Source organism: Salvelinus sp. IW2-2015, linkage group LG25, assembly GCF_002910315.2.
Source record: "Salvelinus sp. IW2-2015 linkage group LG25, ASM291031v2, whole genome shotgun sequence".
Lineage (NCBI taxonomy): Eukaryota > Metazoa > Chordata > Actinopteri > Salmoniformes > Salmonidae > Salvelinus > Salvelinus sp. IW2-2015.
The window spans coordinates 18,023,519-18,047,708 of NC_036865.1; the positions used below are offsets into that span (position 1 = coordinate 18,023,519).

At 43.5% G+C, this 24,190-nt stretch overlaps 2 protein-coding genes across 11 annotated transcripts in view; one reads left to right on the top strand and one right to left on the bottom strand.

Annotated features, from left to right (window-relative positions):
• The first annotated feature begins 2,674 nt into the window (after window positions 1-2,674).
• LOC111951603 (pleckstrin homology domain-containing family A member 1) overlaps window positions 2,675-24,190 on the top strand; it is a 52,870-nt gene continuing 31,354 nt past the window's right edge. For 9 of the 10 annotated variants that reach the window (XM_070434963.1, XM_023969782.2, XM_023969780.2 and 6 more), the window contains exon 1: window positions 22,377-22,483. The gene's annotated coding sequence lies outside the window, so the exon portion shown is untranslated. Of the gene's footprint in view, window positions 2,791-22,376; window positions 22,484-24,190 lie in introns of those variants that run through there. The other variant, XM_023969775.3, reaches the window with a different exon arrangement.
• On the bottom strand, window positions 16,248-19,698 carry vkorc1 (vitamin K epoxide reductase complex, subunit 1). Its single transcript, XM_023969783.2, has 3 exons — window positions 19,415-19,698; window positions 18,242-18,351; window positions 16,248-16,815 (listed from the first exon to the last, which is right to left on the bottom strand). Exons 1-3 carry the CDS (start codon window positions 19,600-19,602, stop codon window positions 16,604-16,606), a joined length of 510 nt encoding a protein of 169 aa, XP_023825551.1. The 5' UTR covers window positions 19,603-19,698; the 3' UTR covers window positions 16,248-16,603.

The window sequence follows — 24,190 nt, forward strand, 5'->3', positions numbered from 1 at the left end:
GATGGTAAGGTTGTCAAACTGTGCGTGGGTAACAGTTGTCTCCAGAGGGTGTGGTCATCCATTTGCAGCCAAATCAAATGTATTTATAAAGCCCTTCTTACATCAGCTGATATCTCAAAGTGCTGTACCCAGCCTAAAACCCCAAACAGCAAGCATTGCAGTTATAGAAGCACGGTGGCTAGGAAAAACTCCCTAGAAAGGCCAGAACCTAGGAAGAAACCTGGAGAGGAACCAGGCTATGAGGGGTGGCCAGTCTTCTTCTGGCTGTGCCAGGTGGAGATTATAACAAAACATGGCCAAGATGTTCAAATGTTCATAGGTGACCAGCAGGGTCAAATAAAAATAATCACAGTGGATGTCAAGGGTGCAACAGTTCAGCACCTCAGGATTAAATGTCAGTTGGCTTTTCATAGCCGATCATTCAGAGTATCTCTACCGCTCCTGCTGTCTCTAGAGAGTTAAAAACAGCAGGTCTGGGACAGGTAGCACGTTCGGTGAACAGGTCAGGATTCCATAGCCGCAGGCAGAACAGTTGAAACTGGAGCAGCAGCACGGCCAGGTGGACTGGGGACAGCAAGGAGTCATCAGGCCAGGTAGTCCTGAGGCATGGTCCTAGGGCTCAGGCCCTCCGAGACAGAGAAAGAAAGAGAGAAAGAAAGAGAGAAAGAGAGCATACTTAAATTCACACAGGACAACGGATTAGACAGGAGAAATACTCCAGATATAACAGACTGGCCAACGATACCCCCGGACAGGGCCAAACAGGCAGGATATAACCCCACCCACCTTGCCAAAGCACAGCCCCCACACCACTAGAGGGATATCTTCAACCACCAACTTACCATCCTGAGACAAGGCCGAGTATAGCCCACAAAGATCTCCGCCACGGCACAACCCAAGGGGGGTGGCGCCAACCCAGACAGGAAGATCACGTCAATGACTCAACCCACTCAAGTGACGCACCCCTCCCAGTAAGCCAGTGACTCAGCCCCTGTAATAGGGTTGGAGGCAGAGAATCCCAGTGGAGAGAGGGGAACCAGCCAGGCAGAGACAGCAAGACCATGTTGTCCCAGTTTTCAGTACATGTGGAATGCTAGATCTCAGTTGGAAGGCTATTGCATTCCTAAGGGTAATTAAAGGGCAGTTTCAGTGATGACATGAATTTTGAGACATTGGTTTTTAGCTTAAAAATGTAGGAATTTTAATTGTTTTGTCATTACAAGTACATTTATCATGTCAGAGAATGACAGTAATCCTGACAAAGACCAAATGGATGAAATATGAATGATACAGTGGAGCCTATTCCTATGAATAAAATGTCACTGCAATAGGCCCGCGAGTGGCTGCAATAGAGGTAGCCCAAGAGGGCACTATTATTCCTGTTAGGTGATATTTCTTTTAATATATATTATAGTGCCCTCTAGTGGCACTTGGGGCTGAAATAGATGATAGAAAAATTTAAGAAATACCCCAAATAACACATGGGCATTAGGTAGATTATTGAAGAAAAAAAACATATTCTCACTTTAAGCATTTTCTCTCTTCTTCCAACACTTGGATATTCCGACTAGGACATTTCCGACCTCAGTGCGTTCATAGCAGTTCAAGTTATCAATTTGGAAATACATGAACGCCGCAGGAAACTTCAGTTCGTTTGGATTCTTGCAGAGTCCCTAAAACACCTGCAGAGATGTTATGTTCTTGCAGTGGTTTTGGAATCACTGCAAGAATCCAAACAAACTGAAGTTTGAAAGCATCCCTAACATGCTAATTTTGCATTATTGTGCAGAAATTATTCCGTTTTTCAAACGTCGTTTCATCAGCTGGCTGGTCTCAAGACGATCCCACAGGTGAAGAAGCCGGATGTGAAGGTCCTGGGCTGGTGGGGTTACACATGGTCTGAGAGAAATTGTCATTGTTTTGGGGCAGAATTATGTGAGGTTTTATGTGTTGTTGTAGACACGTCTTGGTCAGTTTAGCTCACAAAATGCCACCCTGTCAATCAGCTACCGTAGGTGGCCGCCTAATCCTGCCTAATGAACGGGCCGGCCATTGTTGTACTGACCCATTTGATCAGTGAACTATATTGCTGTGCCAAAATACTACATGTAGACAGTGAAAAGCGTACCTCATAGCGGCAACTTATAAATATTACAGAGTCCCTGACACACCTGTTCACACGGTGAGGAAGTACATTGTGTACGAAGACTGTCTGCTGCAGCTTTCCACTAACAAAACAAACCTAGTAATAATTCCCAACCTGAACATTTTAGTTCCTTTTTGTTTTTTTCCCCCCAGGTAACAACTTTATCAAAATGTGTTCCCTCTTTACTTTAAACTCTGTCTGTCAACAATCCCTAATGGGAAACCTACAGATTAAGTATTTTTGGTGGCTGGGACAGACGCCCGCAGCGTAAAAAGACAGGGGGCTTGTCTGCGAGGACTGCGGGTTCCCGCACAGGCGTGTCACCTGACTGTCTAAGGGGAGTATTGATGGGCGAGGGAGCAGTCGACCTGTGATCCCCTGGCTCTTCGCCCAGTGCCTCAGGCCCCATGTGACTTGCTGGAGTTCCGTCTTTTGTTATGCAACCCCTATGACCATCAGGGTTCTGAGTAGATGCTGGCTCAGCAATCCGAAGGTCAACCCTGTTACGACGGTACAGTGATCCATTCACTTCGACCAAGTAGGAGCGTGGTGCCACTTTCTGTACACAGGATCCGAGTCTCCAGAGGCCTTCCGGTCCCCTGGTAGTGGCTTAATTCGCACTGTTTCACCCACCCTGAGCTCAGGTAAGTCTTTTGCTGATTTGTTGTAGATGAACTTGGAGACCTGTCTTCTGTGACGTAGCTTCACCAGCACGTCTGTCACCACACATGGCTCCAGGAGAGTGCTGGCTACTGGCAGAGCTGCTTTTAAGCACCATGCCATAAGGCACTGGGCCGGGCTGCTATCCATGCCTTCTGTCAAAGAATTGGGGTCCATTATCTGAAATGACCTATCTGGCTGGCCATAGCAGGCAAACTGAGCCTTGCAGTGTTTGATCGTTGTCTCTGCTGAGAGGTCGGGGAGGAGGTCAATCTCCCAGAAGTCTGAGTAATGATTGACTACCAGCAGAAAGTCTTTGCCACTGTGCTGGAAGAGATCTAAACTTACTATCTGCCAGGGGCGCATCGGTAGCTCGTGGGTCATCGTCTCTCTCTGTTGCTCAATAGTGTATTCATTGCAGATTGTGCATTTACTGACATAGTCTTTGATTTCACTCTGCATTCCTGACCAATACATTGTGTCACGTGCTTGCCTGTAACAGGCCTCACCTCCTATGTGACTTGAGTGCACGCGCGCCAACATCTCAGGCGCAGTGACTGGGGAAAAACAACTCTCTGACCCTTGAATATTGCTCAGTTTTGAACACTGAGCTCCTCTTTGACTGGCCAATATTCTCTGACGGCTAAAGCAGTTTCTTTCTTGCAGTCGGGCCAGCCCATCAGAATCACAGACCTCAATGCCTGGAGTTGCTCGTCTGTGTGCTGTCTGATTTGTATAAGGTGCTGGTCCGTAACATTGAGGTAGTCAGCCTGGTTGATGTGTTCAACATCCACTTGCTCTGTTTGTAAGCTCCACACTGCGTGTTGTTCATGCATGGAGTGTGTGTGTGTGTGCCTGATGCAGTAGCCCTGCTGAGCGTGTCACTCACATACATCTCTGGTCCTGGCTTATACACCACCTTGAGGTTGTAGTTTTGTAGGGCAAGTAACATGCTCTGCAGTCGTTTCAGGGCATTCAGGAGAGGCTTGCTGAATATAGCAATAAGGGGCTTGTGATCTGTCGCTGCGGTAATGTTGTCGTGCCCGTACAGGTAGTGGTGGAAGAGTTGGCATGCAAACACAATGGTGAGGCACTCCTTCTCTATCTGGGCATAGTTCTGCTCCGTTGGAGTGAGTGCCCTAGAGGCGAATGCCACAGGCTGGCCATCCTGCATGAGGCAACAGCCAAGTCCATACTGGCTTGAGTCACTCTGAATCGTGACAGGTTTTGACACATTGTAGTAATGCAGTACAGGTGTCTGGGTGACCAGTTGTTTTATTTCCCTCACCGCTGCGTCGTAATTTGGGAGCCAATGCCAGATGGTGTCCTTGTCCATGAGCCTCCTTAGTGGCTCACGGACTTCAGAGAGCCGCGGTAGGAACTTGGCCAGGTAGGTGACGAATCCGACGAAGCACTGCACTGCCTTCACGTCACATGGGGAGGGGGGGGGGGGGGCATTTCCAAGACATCCTTCACTTTCTCAGGATCCGCCTTCAATCCAGAGGAGGACAAGATGTGCCCATGAAAGCGGACCTCTGGCACTTTAAACTGAAGCTTTTTTATGCTTAGCCTTAGCTTGACTTGTCTGCATCTGTCCATCAGGGCCAGCAGGTTGGCGTCATGGTCACATTTTGCCTCCTCATCACTGTCCCCACAGCCCACTACAAGGATGTCATCTGCTATGGGTTCCACGCCAGAGTCCCACCAACAGCTCGTGCTGTTTCCTCTGATACACCTCTGGAGCCACAGATACCCCAAATGGGAGCTTCAACCACCTCTTCCTACCCCAGGGTGTCCAAAAGGTGGTCATGTAGCTGCTGGGCTCGTCAAGCTTGCACTGCAGGAAAGCATCTCTGGCGTCCACGAGCGTGAAGACTCTGGTCTTCGGGAGCTTGTAAAGAACATCTTCCAACGTGGGCATAATGTAATGTGAACGTCGCAGAGCCCGGTTGAGGTGTTTAGGATCAATGCATATCCGTAGCTTGTCTGGTTTCTTGACGATAACCATAATACTTATCCTGTCTGTAGGCTCGGTGACGGATAGGATGTGGCCATCTGTTTTGTATTTGTCAAGCTGAGCCTTCGTAGCTGCTTTCATGGCCACTGGTACATTGCGGGGTGCACACTGGACAGGCTGGATTGCTGCGTCCAACTCAAAGTGCACTTGGCCGGGAACTGACTCGACCGGTGCGTTGAAGACATGGTATTTGCTTACGAATGTCTCCTTGCTCGGGGGCCCAGCCTGGACTTTGTCTATAATGTTAAGATCAGCTGGGATGGTAAAGTTAATAAGCCCAAGGCGCTCGCATGTAGAAGCTGACAGTAATGGCTGTTGACTAGCCTCAACTATTTCAAACTCAAGGGTGTGTTTCTGGCCACGTAAAACACAATCTGTCACAAACAGGCCTAAAGAGGTCATGAACTGGCCTGAATACAGTTTCAGCTTGGTGCTACTCTGTGTGAGATTGTCTCTGGGTGCGAGCCTCCTTTAAACTTTAAGGCTCATAACGTTACATGTGGCCCCTGAATCTAGCTGGCATTGATGTGGTTTATTATTAAGTATTAGAGTTACAAAACACTTTTTTCCTTTTGCCCTCACTGACTCTATGCACTCGCTAGCATATACATCCTTAGTGCTGTTGTTCCCTTCATCTGTGTTTGTTTCAATGGAGTGCACTTTACCCTCCTTTGTCTTGCTTTTCAGGCAGACCCTTGCGAAGTGATTAGGTGTATCACAGGATTTGCATATTTTTCCATAGGCTGGGCAGTGTTCTTTTCCCCGTCCATGAGAAATGCCACAATATCGGCAAGTATTGGGGTTGTCTACTGCAGAGTTGGCTGTAGTATTAGCATTTGCTGTGGCAAAGGGGAATTTCTTTACTGGCTGCCTGAATGTAGCATTGACATTGTCCATATGTTGCCTTCCTAGCTCCATGGACCTTATCCGTATATCAGAAAGCTCCGCTGCAAGGCATGTCTCCACTGTCAAGACCAGCTTCAGGTCACGTTCTCTCAGCAAACGTCTGCGCGTGCCCTCATCAGTTATGCCAAGCACAATCTTATCTCTGATCGGTTCATCTCCTAAAGCACCATAGTCTCATGTAGCTGCCTTTTCCCTTAACCTAGTGACAAAGCTGTCAATGGACTCCCCGTCCTGCTGTTTGCAACAACCGAAAACATAACACTCGTAGATAACGTTCTTCGCTGGCTTAAAGTAATGTTCAAGAGCATCAAGAATAGCTGTTGCGTTACCTTGCTGAGCTGCTGTTAAGTTCAGATTGTGTTTGTATACGTGTCGGCATTCAGTTCCCATTATGGTCCTCAAAGTGGAAGCCACTACCTCATCGTCCTTTTCCAGAAGTCCCGTGGCTAGTGCATAATCCTCCCATTCACCTCTAAACGTATCACAGTTTGTGCTCCAATATCCACTGAGCTTCAAGCACACCGGTAAAAACACTGGAGTTGCAGTAATTAACATTTACCAACAGATGGCTTCACCGTGCCATCTTACACACATAACAATTATCATGTTTAAAATGGGGTCCAATTTGAACAACTCTAAATATACACATTGCAAGATATTTGGCAAAATAGACAGACATACCTATATTTCCCTATAGTAAACAATGGGACAACCTCAGAGTTCCATGAGTCATTTTTTGTTGTTGTTTACATTTTAACTATCGGCAACGTGGGCAGGTCTCATTGCCATCAATAGCAAAGCAGGCATTGTAACGTAGAACAATAAACTGGGAATAGAACGTTCGGAGTGCGAGTTGGTGCCACGGTGCTCAAAATAATACAGTAGGAGCTGGCAAAGTGAAAAATGCCCTGAAATAAGGCCTGTTTTTTTGTGATTACTTCAAAACTACGGCAAGCAGCTGGGACATATGGTAATATTATGAAACTGGCCCCACGGCGGATGTAATGAAACAGTTTTTATCCCGAAAAAGCATTGTTAAAAATGTAATGTGTCCAACCTAACACTGTGCAAAATTTGGTCCCTAAAATGTATATGCATTCTGTTCACTTTTGAATTCCATGTGGAGAAAGGCACACATGCCTGCATATTTGACCATACCCACACCAGTGGTGGTTAGTGCAGTTTAAGCATATCCTTATTTCAATTACAGCATATTGGATGACTGTCATTCATATTCCATTCACCCAGCTCAATGTATCATCGCTAAGTTTAGGCTAATATATGATACTAACATTTTCCCCATACCCATCATGAGTTTTCTACAACCTAGCCTATGAATGAAAGTTTACAACCTGGATCATTTACTATTCAATGGGACAGACAGTGACACATTCAATACCGCATTGCACACACTTACCTGCATCTAGCTGATCTAGGGAGTAATCAGTAGTCCAACACTTGCAAATGTGAATTTCTGTTGGACAAATTCAGGTATTTTTATCTCTGTTTCATTCTGTTTGCTTATGATTATGAAACATTTTAACAGAATCGGTGGAATGAATACACCCCTGATCACAAGCAAACACAGTTCGCTTTTCATATCAGCGTGAACACTTTGCTTGTTGTATATATAATTCCTTCTCGCAACTATCTACGTGCTCTCATCCTCTCACCTTTTCCCTTCGCTTGTGGACTTCAGTGCACAACACATCAGTATGTGACCAGGCAAAAAAATAAACTTTCCATACCTAACCTTCACATCATGACCGCTAACTGCACACAGCCTACAGCATTGTCACGTCATAGTTAATATAGCTACTAGAACTAATGCATTAGTAAACTTGCTAGCTACAATCATGCAGTACAGTGTACAGTCAGAAAGCAGTTTAGCAGTTACACAAGTGGGCCCCGGTGGCAATAAATGAATGAAACCAAAAGCTTACCTTGACTTGGAAGAGTTCCACCGTTGGATAGTCATAGCCAGCTAGATAACATAGCATCCCTCTCTGTTTGAGCTGGGTGTTTGAGTAGGCTAAACTAGCTAGCTGCATTTTCTAGCTGTGTGAAAGTTTAAAAACAATCTCTCGCGTCTCAATTTTGGAAGAAATTAATTTGTTAAAAACTGTTCAAATATTGTCTTTCTCTCTCTTTGAGTCATCTACTCACCACATTATATGCACTGCAGTTCTAGCTAACTGAATCTTATGCTTTCAGTACTAGATTCATTCTGTGATATTTTGATTGGGTGGACAACATGTCAGTTTATGCTGCAAGAGCTCGGATAGGTTGGAGGACATCCTCCAGAAGTTGTTACAATTACAGTGTAAGTCTATGGAAGGGGGTGGAAACCATGAGCCTCCTAGGTTTTGTATTGAAGTCAATGTACCCAGATGAGGACAGAAGCTTGCTGTCCTCCAGCTACACTATGGTGCTAACCTACAGAGTGCTGCTGAGGCTACTGTGGAACTTCTTTGTAAAACTGTGTTTTAATCAATTATTTGGTGGCATGTGAATATATTTAGTATAGTTTTATCTAAAAAGGATAACTTTTTAAAATATTCCAGTATTTTTATGAAATTCACTGAGAACGATGCCAGTAGAAATGCCAGCAGAAACAATGCCATGTAGAAATACCAGCAGAAACAATGCCAGTAGAAATCTTGTGGTGCCATTAAAAGAGTGGATTGAGATGTAATAAATGTGCCTGATAGTGAGGTTTATTATCCATGGCAGCAGATTATTATCTGAATATGCTTCACCTCATATCTTAGCTGCCAACTTCTAGAACTATCATTAATTGTGACTCCAATATTGGCTAATAATTTACTGAATACTTTAACTCAACAGATGCACTGCATCTCATTCCAAAGTCATGGGCATTAATATGGCGATGGTACCTCCTTTGCTGCTATTACAGCCTCCACTCTTCTGGGAAGGCTTTCCACTAGATGTTGGAACATTACTGCGGGGACTTGCTTCCATTCAGCCACAAGAGCATTAGTGAAGTCGGGCACTGATTTTGGGCAATTAGGCCTGGCTCGCAGTCAGCGTTCCAATTCAACCCAAAGTTGTTTGATGGGGTTGAGGTCAGGGCTCTGTGCAGGCCAGTCAAGTTCTTCCACACAGATCTCGACAAACCAGTTCTGTATGGACCTCGCTTTGTGCACAGGGGCATTGTCATGTTGAAACAGGAAAGGGCCTTCCCCAAACTGTTGCCACGAAGTTGGAAGCACAGAATCGTCTAGAATGTCATTGTCTGCTGTAGCGTTAAGATTCCCTTCACTGGAACTAAGGGGTCTAGCCTGAATACATGAAAACAGCCCTAGACCATTATTCCTCCTCCACCAAACTTTACAGTTGGCACTATGCATTGGGGGCAGGTAGCATTCTCCTGGCACTGCCCGAAACCCAGATTCGCCCGTCAGACTGCCAGATGTTGAAGCGTGATTCATCACTCCAGAGAACGCGTTGCCACTGCTCGGCCATGGAAACCCATTTCATGAAGCTCCTGACGAACAGATCTTGTGCTGATGCTGCTTCCAGAGGCAGTTTGGAACTCGGTAGTGAGTGTTGCAACTGAGGACAGACAATTTTTACTTGCTTCAGCACTCGGCGATCCCATTCTATGAGTTTGTGTTATCTACCACTTTGCGGCTGAGCCCTTGTTGCTCCTAGAAGTTTCCCCTTCCCAATATAACAGCACTTACAGTTGTCCGGGGCAACTCTAGCAGGACAGAAATTAGACGAACTGACTTGTTGGAATGGTGGCATCCTATGGCGGTGCCACGTTGAAAGTCACTGAGCTCTTCAGTAAGGCCATTCTACTGCTAATATTTCAATGGAGATTGCATGGCTGTGGGCTCAATTTTATACACCTGTTAGCAACGTGTGTGGCTAAAATAGCCAAATCCACTCATTTGAAGTGGTGTCCACATACTTTTGTATTTTCTCTGCAATAAAACTGCTATATAATTTATACTGAACAAAAATATAAATGCAACATGTAAGGTGTTGGTCCCATGTTTCATGAGCCGAAATAAAAGATCACAGAAATGTTCCAGATGTACAAAAAGCTTATTTCTCTCAAATTTTGAGCACAACTTAGTGAGCATTTCTCCTTTTGTCACGGCCTGATCTGTTTCACCTGTCTTTGTGCTCATCTCCACCCCCCTCCAGGTGTCGCCAATCTTCCCCATTATCCCCTATGTATTTATACCTGTGTTCTCTGTTTGTTGCCAGTTCGTTTGGTTCGTAGAACCTACCAGCGTTTTGTTTCCCTGATCCCGCCTGTTTCCCGGTTCTGGCCGTTCTGCCTGCCCTGACCCTGCCTATCGTCTTGTACCTTTGCCCCACTACTCTGGATTACCGACCTCTGCCTGACCTGATCCCGCCTGCTGTCCTGTACCTTACACCCTCTCTGGATTATTGACCCATGCCTGCCTTGACCTGTCGTTTGCATGCCCGTTTGAGGAATAAACTTTAGTTTCTTCAACACTGTCCGGCGCAGAGGAAGGCTCCCACCATGGAGCGGGACTGGATACCGTGCCTGGACTGGCCACCGGCGCAGAGGTAGGCTCCTGCCCTGGAGCTGGTCTGGACACCGTGCCTGGACTCTCCAGACTGTGGACCGTCGCCGGAGGTTCCGGACTGTGAAACGTCGCCAGAAGCTCTGGACTGTGAACCCTCACCGGAAGCTCTGGACTGTGAACCGTCGCCGGAAGCTCTGGACTGTGAACCGTCGCCGGAAGCTCTGGACTGGGAACCGTCGCCGGAAGTTCTGGACTGTGAACCGTCGCCGGAAGCTCTGGACTGGGAACCGTCGCCGGAAGCTCTGGACTGTGAATGCGTACAGGTGGCACCGGACTGGGTACAAGCACTTCAGGGCGAGTGCGAGGAGGAGACACAGGACGTACCGGACTGGGGTGGCGCACTGGGGGCCAGAAGCGTGGAGCCGGTCCAGGTTGCACCAGACTGCTAACCGGATCCTCTGGTCGGATGTTGAGCAGAACACACTTGCACAACATCTCTCTCATCTCTCTCCCAACTTCCCCATTGCCTCCCTCACGGTCTCTGGCTCTTGCGAGTGCAAGGAGCAGGCACAGGACGTACCGGGCTGGAGAGGCGCACTCGAGATCTGATGTGTGGAGCCGGCACAGGTTTCACCGGACTGATGACAAGCTCCTCCAAACGCCTGTGTTGCCGCATACTCCTAGCTAACTCCATTCTCCGGTATCCTTCCTCACACTGTTCCATCGATTCCCAGGCGGGCTCTGGCACTCTCCTTGGGTCGACCGACCACTTCTCTATCGCATCCATGACGGTCTCTGACTCTTCCCTCTGCTCAGCCGCCAGCTCCATGTGCCCCCCCCCCCCCAAAAAAATAATCTTTGGGTTTCTGTGGCCGCGGTCCCCGGCGTCGTCGCTGTCCCCCTATGCTCCTTGGCGACTCCCGCCAAGGAAGGGTCTCGTGTCCTCTCATGTCCTCCCAAGTCCAAAACTCCCTTACCTAATTTTCACGCTGCTTGGTCCTTTGTTGGTGGGATATTCTGTCACATTCTTCAAAATGAGCGGACCAAGGCGCAGCGTGCATTGAGTTCCACATCTTTTTAATACAAAGTGAAACTAGAAACAAAACAACAAAACTTACAAAGAACATGAAGTCGTAGTGCCCAAACACACTAACACAAACAATATCCCACAACCCAGGTGGGAACAATAGAGAACTTAAATATGATCCCCAATTAGAGACAACGATAATTGTCACAACACAATGCCACGTCTCAAGTTTTGAGGGAGCGTGCAATTGGCATGGTGACTGCAGGAATGTCCACCAGAGCTGTTGCTAGAGAATTAAATGTTAATTTGTGTATGATATGCCGCCTCCAACGTCGTTTTTGAGAATTTGGCAGTAAGTCAAAACGGCCTCACAACCCCAGACCACGTGTAACCACACCAGCCCAGGACCTCCACATCTGGCTTCTTCACCTGCAGGATCATCTGAGACCGGACAGCTGATGAAACTGGAGTATTTATGTCTGTAATAAAGCCCTTGTGTGGGGAAAAACTAATTCTGATTGGCAGGTCCTGGATCCCCAGTGGGTTAAAATTGTTAATTGTTGCATGTTGCATTTACAGTTGAAGTCGGAAGTTTACATACACCTTAGCCAAATACATTTAAACTCAGTTTTTCACAATTCCAGACATTTAAGCCTAGTAAAAATTCCCTGTCTTAGGTCAGTTAGGATCACCACTTTATTTTAAGAATGTGAAATGTCAGAATAATAGTAGAGAATGATTTATTTCAGCTTTTATTTCTTTCATTAAATTCCCAGTGGGTCAGAAGTTTACATACACTCAATTAGTATTTGGTAGCATTGCCTTTAAATTGTTTAACTTGGGTCAAATGTTTTGGGTAGCCTTCCACAAGCTTCCCACAATAAGTTGGGTGAATTTTGGCCCATTCCTCCTGACAGAGCTGGTGTAACTGAATCAGGTTTGTAGGCATCCTTGCTCGCACACGCTTTTTCAGTTCTGGCCAAAAATGTTCTATGGGAGTGAGGTCAGGGCTTTGTGATGGCCACTCCAATACCGTGACTTTGTTGTCCTGAAGCAATTTTGCCACAACTTTGGAAGTATGCTTGGGGTCATTGTCCATTTGGAAGACCCATTTGCGACAAAGCTCTAACTTCCTGACTGATGTCTTGAGATGTTGCTTCAATATATCCACATAATTTTCCTGCCTCATGATGCCATCTATTTTGTGAAGTGCACCAGTCCCTCCTGCAGCAAAGCACCCCCACAACATGATGCTGCCACTCCCGTGCTTCACGGTTGGGATGGTGTTCTTCGGCTTGCAAGCCTCCGCTGTATTTTTGTCTCATCACACATTTCTCCAAAAATACGATCTTTGTCCCCATGTGCAGTTGCAAACCGTAGTCTGGCTTTTTTATGCCGCTTTTGGAGCAGTGGCTTCTGCCTTGCTAAGCGGCCTTTTAGGTTATGTCGATATAGGACTCGTTTTACTGTGGATATACTTTTGTACCTGTTTCCTCCAGCATCTTCACAGGGTCCTGCTGTTGTTCTGGGATTGATTTGCACTTTTCACACCAAAGTACGTTCATCTCTAGGAGAGAGAACGTGTCTCCTTCCTGAGCGGTATGACGGCTGCGTGGTCCCATGGTGTTTATACTTGCGTACTATTGTTTGTACAGATGAATGTGGTACCTTCATGCGTTTGGAAATTGCTCCCAAGGATGAACCAGACTTGTGGAGGTCTACAATGTTTTTTCTGAGGTCTTGGCTGATTTCTTTTGATTTTCCCATGTCAAGCAAAGAGGCACTGAGTTTGAAGGTAGGCCTTGAAATACATCCACAGGTACACCTCCAATTGACTCAAATGACAATTAGCCTATGAGAAGCTTCTAAAGCCATGACAACATTTTCTGGAATTTTCCAAGCTGTTTGAATGCAGTCAACTTAGTGTAGGTAAACTTCTGACCCACTGGAATTGTGATACAGTGAATTATAAGTGAAATAATCTGTCTGTAAACAATTGTTGGAAAAATGACTTGTGTCATGCATAAAGTAGATGTCTTAACCGACTTGCCAAAACTATAGTTTGTTAACAACAAATTTGTGGAGTGGTTGAGAAACGAGTTTTAAATGACTCCAACCTAAGTGTATGTAAACTTCCGACTTCAACTGTAAATTTTTGTCCAGTATAGTAGAGCAAACGACATACAAGTGTACCAGTTCAGTTGCTTATTCATCTTTAGTGGTATCTTAAAATCCCTTCTGGTGTGTGTTTTCAGTCCAGGGACCTCAGGTGGACAGTTGGGTACCATTTTAAATTAAACTACTTATTTAGCATGACATAGATGTTTCACAAATCATCAATGCTTATCATACTGTATGAATGGTGTATAAAGGGTGACATAAGAGCTACCTACGTAGGGTGCATTGACAAATATTACATAACCAACTGTGTTACTTCCCAAAAAGGCACAGCTCCTTAAAGTATTTGAAAGATGCCCAGGTCTGGTGCCATCACCTACTGCCAATGTGGCCTTGAGCAAGACATTTTACCTCTAAATTGCTACAAGGGTAATGCTTGAACGCTGATACTGCTGCTCACAGCCTGTTGCTTGAATAGCACGTCACATTTCCGTGGTACAATGGATAAATAAGGATCTAAAAGGGGACTTATTTAAAGGTGGTGTTATGAACGATACTGCAACACTCAAAGGTGTTAAGATTGGTTCATAAAAGTGGTGTGCATACCCCCTTCAAATAAACCATTTGTACCTGTAAACATGTATTACAAGCTTGGCCAGCTGAACAGTTTAGAAGAAACATGCAGCTATGAGAGAACACACGGTTTTATTATTTTAAAAGAAACAGACATTGAATTAATGGCCCATTTATCTGTAACAGTCTGGATGATGTAAGTATAATGTGATTTGGTCAATAAAGGTGGATGGAATAACTGCTTTCACTTCAGAAAAGAGGTATGTAGTATCATATTTATAATGTACTCAACCCTTTATACCAGTCCCAAGAGCACCCAATGCAAGAACAATACGACTGATCTGTCACTGATGCATCAATGTCCTAAGTAATGCTAAACCAGATCTGAAAGATTCCTATGCTTAATTTTCACAAGATCCGTTTCGCTTATTTTCTTTGCCAGTAACCAATTTTTTGTACCCAATTCAACTGCCTGCGGCCACGTAATAAAGTGCAGGGTGCATCTCAACAATGTTAAGTGGCTGCCTCACCTCATCTCCTTTCCTCACTGTTTCCACTGATTTGAAAAGGTTTGGTTGACTGGTGAAAAGCAATAAGTACCAGGTCTATTGGGGGATTTGCTTTCACCTGTCCAGTTCTTTTATCAGTCAAGATTAGTGCTGGTCCTATGTGGCTCAGTAGGTAGTAGCGCATGGTGCTTGCAACCCATGGATGATGGGTTCGATTCCCACTGGGGCCACCTATACAAAAAATGTATGCGCGCATGGCTGTAAGTCAGTTTGGATAAAAGTGTCTACTAAATGGCATATTATAACTGTATACAGTGCATTCGGAAATTATTCAGGCCTCTTGACTTTTTCCACATTTTGTTACGTTACAGCCTTATTCTAAAATGGACAAAAAATTCTAATTCTCATCAATCTACACACAATACCCCATAATGACAAAGTGAAAAAAGGTTTGTAGAATTTTTTACATATGTATTCAGAGTAAAAAACATACCTTATTTACATAAGTATTTGCTACGAGACTCGAAATTGAGTTCATTGAGTTTCCAATGATCATTCTTGAGATGTTTCTACAACTTGATTGGAGTCTACCTGTAGTCAATTCAAATGAATGGACATGATTTGGAAAGGCACACACCTGTCAATATAAGGTCCCACAGTTGACAGTGCATGTCAGAGCAAAACCCAAGCCATGAGGTCGAAGGAATTGTCCATAGAGATCCGAGACAGGATTATGTCGAGACACAGACCTGGGGAAGGTACCAAAAAATGTCTGCAGCATTAAAGGTCCACAAGAATATAGTGGCCTTCATCATTCTTAAATGGAAGAAGTTTAGAACCACCAAGACTCTTCCTAGAGCTGGCCTCCCGGGCCAAACTGAGCACTCGGGGGAGAAGAGCCTTGGTCAGGGAGGTTACCAGGTCTCTCTTTATGTAGTGTTGTGTTGTCTCTCTTGTTGTGATGTGTGTTTTGTCCTATATATATATATTTTTTTATCCCAGGCCCCCGTTCCCCGCAGGAGGACTTTTGCATTTTGGTAGGCTGTCATTGTAAATAAGAATGTGTTCTTAACTGACTTGCCTTGTTAAATAAAAAAATAAAACCAAGAACCTGATGCTCACTCTGACAGAGCTCCAGAGATCCTCTGTGGAGATGGGAGAACCTTCCAGAAGGACAACCACCTGTGCAGCACTCCACTAATCAGGCATTTATGATAGAATGGCCAGACGGAAGCCACTCCTCAATAAAATGCACGTGACAACCCGCTTGGAGTTTGCCAAAAGGCACCTAAAGGACTCTCAGACCATGAGATACAAGATTCTCTGGTCTGATGAAACAAGATTTTACTCTTTGGCCTGAATGCCAAGCATCACGTCTGGAGGAAACTTGACGCCATCATGCTGTGGGGTTGTTTTTCAGTGGCAGGGACTGGGAGACTAGTCAGAAAGATGAATGGAGAAAAGTACAGAGATTCTTGATGAAAACCTGCTCCAGAGCGCTCAGGACCTCAGACTGGGGCGAAGGTTCAACTTCCAACAGGACAACGACCCTAAGCACACAGCCAAGACAATGCAGGAGTGGCTTCGGGACAAGTCTCTGAATGTCCTTGAGTGGCCCAGCCAGAGCCTGGACTTGAACCCGATCGAACATCTCTGGAGAGACCTGAAAATAGATGTGCAACGACGCTCCCCATCCAACCTGACAGAGCTTGAGAGGATCTGCAGAGAAGAATGGGAGAAACTCCCCAAATACAGGTGTGCCAAGCTTGTAGCGTGATACCCAAGAAGACTCGAGGCTGTAATCGCTGTCAAAGGTGCTTCAACAAAGTACTGAGTAAAAGGTCTGAATACTTACGTAAAGGTCATATTTCCGTTTTTCATAAAAGTGCAAAAATGTCTTAAATCGTATTTTTGCTTTGTCATTATGGGTTATTGTGTATAGATTGAGGGGGGAAAACTATTGAATCAATTTTAGAATAAGTCTGTAACGTAACAAAATGTGGAAAAAGTCAAGGGGTCTGAATACTTTCCGAATGCGCTGTATATTATCAGTGCAGTAGGATGGAAGGCAAGGGGGAAAAAACTACTTAGACTATTGAGATGCACACAAAGAGTCTCTCAGCCAGTCTTTTTCTTGACTGCTTCCAGTCCCGTCCTCCTCTTCAGATTGGTGAAGAGCAGCAAAAAGTTAACCACATAGGTTGAGACGCAGACCACGCAGAAATCTCCCAGAATGAAGGCAAGTACTCCGGCTAGGTACAGCGATCCAGCCATGGACACCCAGGAGGCCAAGACCAGGAGGAACGCTGCCCTACTGGACACAGACTGACCTGTAGACAAAAGAGACAGTGAATGTTGGTTATGTGTCCCAAATGGTAACATATTCTCTATTTAGTACACTATTTTTGACCAGAGCTCTATGGGCCACCATAGGGCTTTGGTCAAAAGTGGTGCAAAATGGGAATAGGGTGCCATTTAGGATGCAGACAGTGAGTAAGGAGACATTATAGCATCCCTGTGTAACATAAAATAATCAAAATGGGGAACTATCGTGGGTGTCTGAAATCTTGTATAGTCGTATATGGCAGGGTTGGGGTTAATTCCACAAATTACATTGTAATTCAATTCCCTCTCCCTGTAAATTGCATTTAAATTCCATGTCAGTCTTTGAATTCAGAGATAATTAAATTCCTCTCATCTCCAACGTTAGGTAAACTCTAGTAATTCAAATTCACAAATTTGAATTCAATTCCCCCGGGCTTTCAGGCTGATCACGTCACTGTTCAGACAGCCTAGCTATACAGGAAATATAGAAAAACAAGTTGAAATAATTTTATACAAATCATCTAGTCCATAAAAAAAAAATAGGTGCATTAATTCAATTAAATATACAAATATTGAATTCCAATAAAAACTTGTTTTTACAAATTCAATTCCAATTCTAACAGTCTAATACCAATTCCATAATTTAAATTCTTGAATTTGCTCATTAAATGGAGAATTTACGTTGAGTTCAATTTGAATTTCAACAATCTTCAAATTCTAATTGAACTCAACATAAATTATCCACTTAATGAGCAAATTCAAGAATTGAAATTGAACCCAACCCTAGAAAGCACTTGATAAGAATTTCTTGTGTACGGCCTAGTGATAATTCAAAATAATAACCACTAAAATATACAGTGGGGAGAACAAGTATTTGATACACTGCCGATTTTGCAGGTTTTCCTACTTACAAAGCATGTAGAGGTCTGTCATTTTTATCATAGGTATACATCAACTGTGAGAGACGGAATCTAAAACAAAAATCCAGAAAATCTCATTGTATGATTTTTAAGTAATTAATTTGCATTTTATTGCATGACATAAGTATTTGATACATCAGAAAAGCAGAACTTAATATTTATAAAATGCAAATTAATTACTTAAAAATCATACAATGTGATTTTCTGGATTTTTGTTTTAGATTCCGTCTCTCACAGTTGAAGTGTACCTATGATAAAAAGTACAGACCTCTACATGCTTTGTAAGTAGGAAAACCTGCAAAATCGTCCATGTATCAAATACTTCTTCTCCCCACTGTATATGGACCCCCAACACAGTAAGATTAGCTGTCATGGCGTCAGCTGACAATCCAAAGGAGGGTGACAATGGGTCAGTTGAGCTGTATTGTGTTGGTCAAAAGTTAGCCTAAACTGATCAGAAACAGACATCTCAACTAACAAGAGAGTAGCCTACATAGAGTATTTGACCTACCCAGAGCCAGTTGCAATGTGTAGAAAATGATCCCCAACAGACTGTTGGGTTGATTCAGTACACTGTCTTTAGCAAAGAAGAACTGTACAAGCCCAAAACCACGTCCCCATCTGACAAAAAAAGAGGCAAAACACAACGCTTTGTCATGCATTATGTGATAAGTATCATACAAGCATGTCATTATGTGGCATCAGTGCAGCTTTTAAATGAAAATTGATTACTGTGAGTGTGTAGGTCTATGTTTTTTTAAATTACTACAATGCACTGTATCCTATCTGTCACGTGTGAATTGTTTGTCTAATCTGAATGCCACAATTGAATTCAAGACTCTACCAAAGACTAAACCACACACCCAAACTATAGAAAATAATAACTATGTCATAACAATGATATAAAAATTGACTTTCTTTGGTATCGCCTTGACTAAGATTCACCTAACAAAAGTAAAACTGTAAATAATTTAAAAGCCAGCATGTGTTGCAGGTCATCAAAATAAATTTTAACAAAAAAACTGATAAGGACCTGTGCAGTGCAATCAGTGCTGCCCAGATAAAAATGTAGGCTGTACGTGGCATTGAGAGGGGGTGGAGATTCTAAAGGAAGAGGCGAAAGCGAGAGGTTTTACGAAAAATAACCACGAAGTGAGGATTTTTTTTATTTGGTAAACAACAGATGTAATTGCTAATTTGCTACGTGAGGCTTATTTGAGCGAATATAAGGTTCATAATGGTTCGGTTGGTACGAATGCACTGATAAGAAGACGCACGTGGCATTTCAGCAACTTATAATAAACTACTTTATATCAGAGTTGTGCCCCTTGTTCACTCGCGTATCTGCCCTGTCATTGGCTAGAATGGTTCCACCTGGTCTCTCCTCCCGACTGCCTTCTATCTTTGAGGACATTTATTTCCATTGTTAGAGTGGTCACTCGACTATCTTTGAAATATAATAGATCATCTTTATCTAGGAATTCTAGGATCAACGTTGTCTATTGGTATGCTACGGAACTGCGATAATTGTGTTTAGCACGCTGGTTGAGTTATAGAAGTGCGTTCATTGCCCAACATCGCACACATATAGGCCTAGGCTACTAATAAATATGAAAACGGCTTCAAAACACACCAATAGACTATAGGCCTATGCATGAAGAAAATACATTCTCCACTATTTTACCTTGAGGTGAAAACTTTAGAGCAGCTCACAGAATCTCCCAGGTCGCACATCGCCCGATACTCAGGGTCCCTCTCTCGCGAAATTTCAACGTGCAGAGCATAGAATGACAAAAACAAACCGAAGATACAAAGACACAAACGTGTTTTTCTCTCCCATTTGGGAACTTCACTGTAACTATTCGATGCCATGTTCTATTGGCTTTCAATTAAGTTATTATAGCCTACTACGGACAACCTTTTCAATCCCGGCTGGTCGCCAGCCAGAGAGTCGGTATGTCGTGAACGACAGTGTGAGCAAATTTTTTGGAGTCAACTGTTCGCCTTCAAAATAAAAGTCCCCAATTGAAACTGATGCAAACAGTGAGAAGTTGTGAAATCATGCCACAGTTGGACTAGATAATGCTAAACAATGTTGGAATGTTGTTATATAAATTCAACACAACTGTAAACAATTCAAATTCCTCCAACAAGAGCTAATATTTGTGTAAACTATATACACTGAAAAAAATATAAACGCAACATGTAAAGTGTTGGTCCCATGTTTCATGTTTCATAGGCCCGTCATTGTAAATAATAATTTGTTCTTAACTGACTTGCCTAGTTAAATAAAGGTTAAATAAATAAAATAAATAAAATAAATGCAATGCAAATCTGTGAGATTTCAACTGATTTTTACTTTTCGGGGGTCAAATTAACTAATAATTGTCTTGTTAAATGTATATAACATCTAGTCCAATTGTGGCATGATTCTACTATTTTTATCCGTTTGCATCAGTTTCAGTGGGGACTTTTATTTTGAAGATTAACCATCGATTCCACTATCGTTGCTCACGCTAATGTTGTTCACAACACACTGGTCAATTGGACGGCAATGCAGATGTTACGCCAGAGGTGGTACAGAATTCCACAAAGAAAATAAACATTCGCATGCCATTGCCTCCAGGGTGCGGACTTTGATTGCTGTAGCAGAGATGTGGGCCGTTTACACAGCCTACACTTCGTTTGCTTTTCACATGGGGGGGAGTGGACACAGCGCAGCCGACTCTTTTTTTTCAGGCACAAAATCATTGATTGGCTCTTTCGATTTACTGATTAAATGATTAGGCTTATTTGTTTTCATGTGGACGATCACACTAGTGAGTAAATACGCTTTACTCTACTTTGCCAATGCGCTGTTTATTGTGAGCCCCAGATAGCCGAGTGCGCATTTTGTGTTAGTGATGATGCTGACTCGGAGGTAGAAAGAGGGCTGTGCCTGTTGTACATGCCATAATACACTGTGTCTGTAGTTGACGCAGTAGCGGTGCATGGGTAAAATCACTGAAAAAGCCAAGCCAGGAATAAAAGCCTTATTACAAACCGTATTGTGATAATTGCATTGTTTGCTCTATAACCTGTTACTTCATATGCCATGACACCGTGATATATAGGCCTAAGGCCGAGACAATAAGAAGACACTGGCAGAATAAATTCAACCACAGCTTTGTTTCTTCACTAAACCGGAGAGCAACATCTGTCGGCGAAGTCCACAAAACATATTTAATGTAACAAACAGTTTACATGACCTACAGTATGGCCAAGCAAGTTAATGTTTCCGAGATTTTCGGCCAACTAAACAACTATTGATTTAGAACCAGGGAGAGTTACTGTAAGTTGCAAAGAACTGGCACTGCCTCCACTATTCCTGCGCCATTTCAACTGCAACATCATCTAATCACCTATGCTTAGTTTAAAACAGTGACAACTAAAAGATACCAACAACTATTTAGTCCAAACAAAGCTAAATATGACGTGGCTGTCCATGGTACTGATTTCTGTATGCACAGGTAGTGTTGACTCACCCTACTTGTAGAGAAACGTCAATGCCATCCTCCTCTTTCATGTTGCCTAAAAGGTCTATGACTATGTCATACAGTACACACTTTTAGTTTTTGTTGTCCTAGGCTACCTGTCTAATATGCCAGGCCAGCTAGTATTTTTTAATTTTTACCTTTATTTAACTAGGCAAGTCAGTTAAGAACAAATTCTTATTACAATGACTGCCTACCTTGGCCAAACCCTAACGATGCTGGGTCAATTAAGCACCACCCTATGGGACTCACATCCAGTTATGATACAGCCTGGAATCGAACCAGGGTCTGTAGTGACGCCTCTAGCACTGAGATGCAGTGCCTTAGACCGCTGTGCCGCTCGATAGTTAACATTAGCCTACTACATCTAGCTACATGTTGAACTTCAAGCCTTTCAGGCCAGGTGCACAATGTATGTATTTATGGTTGGATCCGAATTGCCATTATAATCATTGGCCAGTACAGAGAATGAAGTCCAAATATCTATCTCCATCCACGGTTAATTTAGGAAAGGGACAATTTTAGCTAGCTAGCTAGCCACCAAAAGACAACAACAAAAGGAGATGCAACAATTCCATTTTTTTCTGTAAATTACTTTTGGATTTTGGTGTGATGTGAATGGTGTGAAGCCAAATCCAAACGCTCTTCCCTTGACACCTTTTTTGGTGCTCCAGGACCATTCACAGTTGAGCTCGCTCAGTTTAGCTCAACACTGATTGGTTATTTTATTATTTTTTATCAAGGGAGGCCAAACGCTCACCGGCTTCCCTTTATTCAACGCTATGGGCGCCAGCAATATCATATCATTTTTCACCAGACAGCACCCTTTTAGCCTCTTGCGAATTGAAGGAAAATTATGAAGCACAGAGACGAAATATACATTATTTTGTTATTTTTCTTGGTAATTTGTTGGGGCCAGCCATGAATACACGCCACTTTAGTTGATGTGATGGCAATTAGATCAGGCAAAGGAGCTTCGAGCGTACTTTAGCGGGAAATTATGTTGAATATAAAGTTTTTCGCTTTGCAATTGTTTTCATAAAAAGCAGTTCTGATTGTGGCCGCTAGATGGGGCATAAAATCCATGTTTAACACACACACAGTAGCAGCCTAAAGTTAGTACGCTAGCTACGTTTTATACAGTGAGTGGGGAACTCATCCAACCCAGCATAACAAGAGGATAGGCTGAATCAATGAGCTCCTGTGTGAAGACAACTTGAGTAAGTTGCACTGGTTGCAAGCCGCCAAATATAAATGTAAACATTTATTCGAGACAAAGTATTGGTAGCTAGCTAGCTATAGTTAAAGCCTTGACGTGAAGCTGGCGAACATTTTAAGGACGTTTTGAACGTCCCGTGCGTTGTTAGCTAACGTTTAACTTTCGAAAACCCTTCTGATCCGTAGCAGTTAGCGTCTATGAATGGGTTAGCTAAAGTTATGCAAATTACCTAACTAGGGCTAGTTGTCAGAACTCATTCTGTACCAGGCCAGTAACGTTAGCTAACTACGTTAGTGAAGGAGAAATAAATCAGTCCGCTGCATTCTGTGCTTAGTTAGTTAGGTAAAGCAGTAGTTTGCAAAGTAGAACTATCACTACATGATAAGTGTGTTGTGTTTTTAGCTGCTAAGCTAGCGCTAACCAGCCTTATTCTAACTAAATAAAAGCCACAACAATTCGTTATAACGGTTGTTTAGCCAAACGACTACTACTTCTTCGGTGGGATTTATCGGTGGTTGGCATCTAACGTTGTTTTTAATTTACCTTTATTTAACTAGGCAAGTCAGTTAATAACAAATTCTTATTTACAATGACGGCCTACACCGGCCAAACCCGGACGACGCTGGGCCAATTGTGCGCCGTTTATGGGACTCCCAATCACGGCCGGTTGTGATACATTCTGTATTCGAACCAGGGTGTCTGTAGTGACGCCTCAAGCACTGAGATGCAGTGCCTTAGACCGCTGCGCGTACTGGATTGTGGGCCAGAGACTGGGAGATACTAAATCCAGCCAGCCAGCCCCATTCCTTTAAAAAAATATTATAAATATTTGAAACTGTATCTAATGACGTTCTACTTAGTATGCTCCTTTATACAAGGCGTGGGTCTAATCCTGAATGCTGATTGGTTAAAACCGCATTCCAGCTGGTGTCTATTCCACAAGTTACCACCTGCTAAATCTATGACCTTAAAATGCCTATTTACTCTGTTCCATCTGACTGCGCAATCCACTGTCTCATCAGCCCCACCCAGGCACTTTATAAACTTGATCCCCACTATAAAAAGCATCTGGACATTATCTCACATTTCTTTTATGATAACATTTAGTTTTCAACAGCGGAGATTTGTATAAAGCTTATTGTCTGTCTCCCCGACATTTGCAACATTGTTTCAATATTCAAATTCGATCTCCAGCTGTCCCATAGTAATGAACATGTCGGGACAAGAAAGACGGGCAGCGTTTCTTAGCTAGTCGAAATCATGAATCAGCTGGCATCATTTTTATGGATATATATACAATGAAATGTAATTTGAAAAAAGGTAAAATGAAACAGTGTAGCTAGTTTGCAGTCTTTCCAACTTCAGTTTGAAGTGATTGTGTTAGCTGTGTTGTTGGCTAGTTCCTCTGAACAACAGTGTCCTGACGAGTGAGCACATTTTCTATACCAGGTGAAATTGCACCTCATTAGCTCCACACAAATGTCACTAGATAACAGTTTATGCAAATGCAGCTAATTTGCTGTTATTCTGGCTGCACTTTATGACGTGACTGTAAATTAGCCGTAGTTGCCTAGCTAGAAAGCATGGGATAAGAACGTTGCCAGCCATTATGGGAATGGAACATTTAGAATGAACAACTGCGTCGCGTCTCTAGCAACCGATAGAACGAACGACCAGCCGGCTTAGGTAAAAACCCTAGATTTGGGTC